Below are 6,058 nucleotides of genomic sequence, written 5' to 3'. Positions count from 1 at the left end.
GGGCCCTGCGGCAGCGCCCCAGGCTCCTCCCGCCCGGAGGGAGGCCCCCGCGCCCGCTCACCTCATGTGTGTAAAGTGCACGAGCAAGTGGGGCGCGGCGAGTGAGGCTCGCGAGCCTCAAGCCCTCCGCAGCGCCGCGGGGAGAGGCCCGAGCCGCTGCACCAGCGCCATTTTCTACACCGACCCGCTGCCGCCGCCGCCGCCACCGCCGCCGCCGCAGGCCCCAGACCGGAAGTGAATGCCCCGCTCGGCAACCCCTTCCGGGGACGCCGCGGCCGTCGGCCTCAAGATGGAGGCCCTAGCAACTAGCCCCGTTGACGGGACAGGCCCTTGGTAACCGCCCGGGCGCGGCTCGCTGCCGGCGGCCCGGACCTCCCTGAGGGGGTTAACGGCCTCCGAAGCGCCCCACACAGAGGCTGGGGAGCCCGCCGAGCCTCGGGCCCAGCCTCTCTCGCCGCTGCCGGCTGCGATCCGACTGGAGTCCCACCCCTCCTCCTCCTCCTTCTTTGCTGCGACACAAGTTTCCTTCCCTGCCGCCCGGCCCCTCCCCCGCCGAAACACACCAAAAAAAAAAAAAAAAAAGCCTAAACCGCAAACTCTACCCCTGCCGCAGCAAGATGTGCCCGCGCGGCTTTTGAAATCCGCCACTTGTAATTATATTTGACCTTGGGCCAGTTATTTAACCTCTGTGCTCCTCTGCTTCCTCCTCAGGTAAAGAATGCATACCTGAGGTGGGCTATGAGGTTTAAAAGCGATTTTTATCCACCGAGTTTTGCAGACCGTTTGACTCAGCAATTCCACTGGCACGGGTTTCTGTTCCGATAATAATCCTTGGATAACCTCAAATATTTTCACCGTCAAGATGTTAAGCGTCGGCATGGACGATGGTGAAAAATCGTGAACGGCCAAATGTCCAACAGTCTAAGGTGGCTTTAAAAACTGAGCTACTGCAAAAATGATGGGGAGGAAGAGCAACGGCAAGGGGAAAGTGGTTACAATAGAATTAGTGAAGAAACGGGTTCCAAACTCACACCGTAGGAAGCATGTAAATACAATACGATACATTCTTGCAATAAAGTAAAAATATATACTTAAGTGTCCCTGGGAGATGGCTACTCACCTACAGGTAGATACAGCAATATACTTACACGTAGATACGATAAAATACATGTATGTGTTCGTGTGTATATGTGTATATTCTTTCCATCATCCCCTCAAAACGCTTTTCTTCCCCCTACTCAAAAAATGATCCCTCCTCTCTGAGCTTAAAACCCATTGCTTCTCAAAAACCTCACTCTAAGGATCATCCTGTTTTCCTCTTGGTAAACTAGGTCTTTCTTTCCACTCCCTTTAAAACGTGCCCCAATCTCACCATTAAAAAGAAACAAAACCTCCCTTGACTGCCTGCCCAGTTCCTATCAGGTAGACGTGTAATAAATAAGTTAATGAATGAACGCATGCATGCACAAGAAGTCCTAAAACATAAGCACCTAAACATTAGCTGATGATGTTCTGAGGATTTTAATTTTCTTCCTTTAATGTATATGGATGGCTTTTTGTTTTGTATCATATTTGCACAACGAGCATGTTAAACACACACACACACACACACACACACACACAGACACAACTTTAAAAATCAGGTTTATAGGGATGCCTGGCTGGCTGAGTCAGTAGAGCATGCAACTCTTGATCTCGCATTGTAAAACTGAGCCCCACCTTGGATGCAGAGGTTACTTAAAAAAATAAAATCTTTTTTTAAAAAATCAGGTTTACAAAATGTAAAATGTAGAGGCCAGCAAATAAACCGAGAGTGATTCCCCCCCCACCCCTGCCATCAAATCCATACATACATATATTTGTTTGTCTTTCTTTTATGATCCTTTCTACTTAAAATGTTTAAAAAATTATATTACATCATTTCTTTAGGAGTTAAAAAATATGAACACCTATTCATAGCACAGCATGCTTTCATACCAGGTTTACGAATAATTTTCCATGACAGCATAATGCAATGAAAACAATAATATTTATTGACATTTACACAGCTGTTTTCTTAATCCTTTCTAGCCCTCCGCAAAAATTGCTCTTACCCATGTCACTATTGACCTTGAAACTCCCAAACCCAGTGTGACTTTTCTGGCCTGGTCTTGACTTAGGTCTTGGCTGTATTTCTACCAGCGGCCACTCCTACCTTCTCCTGGCTGTCTTGGCAACACATTCTCCCAAATTTCTTGTTACCTCTCTAGCGATTCCTTTTTTTGTACCCACTGCCAGCATCTTCTGCTTTATACCAAATTAATGTCAGGATCCCCAAGGCTCTGTTCCAAACCTTTTTCCCTCTCTCCACTTCCTCCTTGCAGTGGGTGATCTCATCGATTCTCTGGTACTTAAATACTGTTTAAATGCAGATGACTTTCAAATTGATATATTTAGCCTATACCTCACCTGTATACACCAGAATGCCAAAATGACAGGTCACCCATGCAACAAACATTTATTGAGCACCTACTGTGTACTAGATACTGTGGTAGGGCCTGGTTCCCAGCCATTTGTGAGGAACTACTTTGGTGGAGAAAATTCTTATGGGACAGATTTCTTTTTTTTTAAGCAAACAAAGTGTATAATTACAAACGATGACAAGTACACAGAAGGAAATGAATGTTGTTCCAAGAAAGTGTAAAACAGAGGAACGTAACATACGTTATGTGGTCAAAGAAGATTTCTTTGAAAATGTGAAGCTTCACGGGAGAGCTGAAGGATAAGGAGAGGCCAACCAGGACCCAGGGAACAGCAAAGGAATGGTCTCAGGCTGGAGGTTTATATTTGTGAGTCCTTGTTGTGGATGAAAACAGGCTCTGTGTTGCATTTGCCTTTAAATCCCCTGGAGTCGCCATTTTTATTTTACTTTGCATCATCAATTCAGAACAAAACCAGAAACAAGGTCTGATATGGAGTAACGGGTTTCATTACCACTGCTCATTAAAATAAGCAAATGCCATCCCTACAACAAGCATATTCCCTAGATTAAACAAATATTAGAATATTTTGTAGGGCACATTGTTGAAGTTTAGCTTGAGAATTTGTATATAACATGAAATGCCTTTCCAACAATAATTTTTTTAATTAAATAGCTTGGGAAGAACATGTAACTATCTCAAGAATCTTCTTGCTTCCTCTTACTGAGCATAAATTGGAATGAGTCTGTACCGATTTAATTTTTTTTGAAGATTTTATGTTTAAGTAATCTGTACACCCAACGTGGGGCTCAAACTCACCACCCTGAGATCAAGAGTTGCATGCTCTACAGACTGAACCAGCCAAGTGCCTCCAAATCTAAATTTAAGTAAGACCTTTTCTCAATTTGTCTTTCTTCCTTGGTTTCTGAGGTTACCAGAATATAAGTGTTCTTCAATCCTTTCTTCTTTATCTCACTGGGAAGAGTAAATGACTAGCCTGACTTCGAAAATTATGTACTTGAAAGAAAATGAATTTTTTTCTCCCAAGGCTTTTCTTTTTTAAACCAAATGTCATCCTGTTATATCTATACATGTATTTTTTAGGCAAAGGTCACTCAAAATGTTTTTTTAAGTATTTTTATTATTTGTTTTTGAGAGAAGAGAGATAGAGTATGAGAAGGGGAGGGACAGAGGGAGAGAGAGACACAGAATCCAAAGCAGGCTCCAGGCTCTGAGCTGTCAGCACAGAGCCCGACGTGGGGTTCGAACTCACATGCACGAGGTGAGTTCTGACAGGGTGCTTAACTGACGAAGCCACCCAGGTGCCCCGAAACGTTTTTAAATTTAGAATTTTTTCCTCAATAATGCATAGATGGAATTTAAAGGCATGAACATGAAAATTTCCCAGAGAGAGTGTATTTAATTTATTTAACTAAAATTTAGCTGGTGCTCAGTCTATGGCCACTCCACCCTGAACACGCCTGATCTCATCTGATCTTGGAAGCTAAAATTTATTTGGTGCTTAATACGTGTCAGTCATGCATTGGTCTAAGTGCTTGACAAATATTCACTAAACATTCATGGTTTTCCTCGCGCAGCCCCACGTGGTAGGAAAGTGATCCCCATTTTAAGATGAGGATAATTAATGTGTCCAAAGTCACAAAAATTGCAGTAGTAAAACCAAGCAATTTGGCTCCCGAGCCCAGGTCACTAACCACCACATCAGTAGCCTCGTTTATCTCAACCATATTAGACTCTACATGCCATTTTGATAACAAATATTTTGTAACACCACCCTTTACTGTCCCCAAATGATAGCCATAGGTAATATGACCTACCTAACACATAATTTCAAAAGAGGTATGTAATAACTGATTCAAAGGAAAAATAAGAGAAAAGAAAGCACAACAAAATAAAATGACTTTCCCTAGGCAAATGCTTGGGAATGGTGTCCGCTGGAAACCTCAGTAACGCAGGCAGATGTGGGCCACTGTATGGGGAATCCCTACGACAAATTCAGGCCAGCCTAGCAATGTCACATTGATGACGCACACACCAAGAACCGAAGTGATGTTGGAGGCAAATTTTTTTCCAGAATACAGAACAACTCTCAGTCAGGTTCTGAACAACCAGATGATAATTCTCCTTCAACTTAAGTGGTAATTGCATTCCCAGACTTTTAGGGTGCATTAAAACTGAAAAAGGAAGGAATTAGGTCCTCTGGTAATTTTATTTTATTTTTTTATGTTTTTTACTTATTTTTGAGAGACAGAGAGAGACAATGCAAGAAGGGGAGGGTCAGAGAGAGAGGGAGACACAGAATCTGAAGCAGGATCCAGGCTCTGAGCCAGCTGTCAGTACAGAGCCCGATGTGGGGCTCGAACCCACGAACCATGAGATCATGACCTGAGCCTAAGCCAGAAGCTTAACCGACTGAGCCACCCAGGCGCCCTCTCTGCTAATTTTAAACACATCTTTCACTTGTGTGAGTGTTGAGTGAGAGAGAGTGCATTTTCCATTTTGTGGGGCTATCTAGCACCCACGGCTCCTATCCACTGAATCTGAGCACACACACACCCACCACCACTTTGTGACAATTGACCGGAGCCACTTTAATGGTTTTCCCAAGCCCTCTGAGGAATGGGGGTGGAGTATTATTTTATAGAGAACGATTGCTATGGAATGAGAAGATAATGTCCAGAATGAGTCCTGAGGAGGTTTGATACTCCACGGAAGAAGCCAGCGAGCGAGGGAGGAGAAAAGTGGGGTAAGCGTAGTATAATGGGGCCAAGTGATGCCTCCCAGACATTAGACTGATGAGTCTCAGACTCATGTCCTCCTCTGCCTTCTTCCCCCACTGCACACAAACAGGTCCCCAAGGGGACAGTTGTCCTCAGGTCAGTAATAACAGTGTCAGCTCACTGAACCTGCCCAGCCAGACACCCAAGTATCAATTTTGACTTTTCTCTCCCCCTCATCCAATGCATCAATATGTTATTTCATCTCCAAACGTCTCTCTTATTCTTCCCATCCTCTGTTTCTCCGCTGCCAACTCCAGTATACTCCCACAGATTATTTTCTTCCTCCCTCTTTTATGTTTTGGTTGTGGTATTGTTTAACTTAAACAAAATGCACCCATTTGAAGTGAAAAATGCAATGAGTGTGACAAATAAATAAACCTGGATAACCTCTACCACAGTCAATATGTAGAACATTTCAAACACCCCAGAATATTCCCTTGTGTCCCTTCTTAGTCACTCATCTGCTCCCTCCCAACACATACACCTGACATCAGGAAACCACTCTGTTTTTGACTTGTATCTCCATAAATTAGGATTGTTTGTTCTAGAACCTCATATAAATGGAGTCATACACTATATATATATACATATATATATATGTATATATATACACACACACACACACACACACACACACACACACACATATGTGTGTGAGAGTCATTGATGTTGCAAGTATCGGAAGTGAATTTCTCTTTGTTACTGAGAAGTATTCCATTGAATGGATGCACCACAGCTTGTTCACCATCTTCTATTGATTGACATTTGGGTTATTTCCAGTTTGGGGTGATTATGAAT

At 43.4% G+C, this 6,058-nt stretch overlaps 1 protein-coding gene across 6 annotated transcripts in view; it reads right to left on the bottom strand.

Moving 5' to 3' along the window:
• TNRC6A (trinucleotide repeat containing adaptor 6A) overlaps positions 1-531 on the bottom strand; it is a 97,324-nt gene extending 96,793 nt beyond the window's left edge. For 2 of the 6 annotated variants that reach the window (XM_029949259.1, XM_029949260.1), the window contains exon 1: positions 62-521. In XM_029949259.1, the coding sequence (XP_029805119.1) occupies positions 62-66 (5 nt within the window). In that variant the 5' untranslated portion in view covers positions 67-521. Of the gene's footprint in view, positions 1-61 lie in introns of all 6 variants that reach the window. The other 4 variants (XM_029949261.1, XM_029949264.1, XM_029949265.1 and 1 more) reach the window with 3 other exon arrangements.
• Between the last annotated feature and the right edge of the window lie 5,527 nt (positions 532-6,058).

Source organism: Suricata suricatta, chromosome 8 (assembly GCF_006229205.1).
Source record: "Suricata suricatta isolate VVHF042 chromosome 8, meerkat_22Aug2017_6uvM2_HiC, whole genome shotgun sequence".
NCBI lineage: Eukaryota > Metazoa > Chordata > Mammalia > Carnivora > Herpestidae > Suricata > Suricata suricatta.
This window is presented reverse-complemented; position numbering and strand designations above follow the sequence as displayed.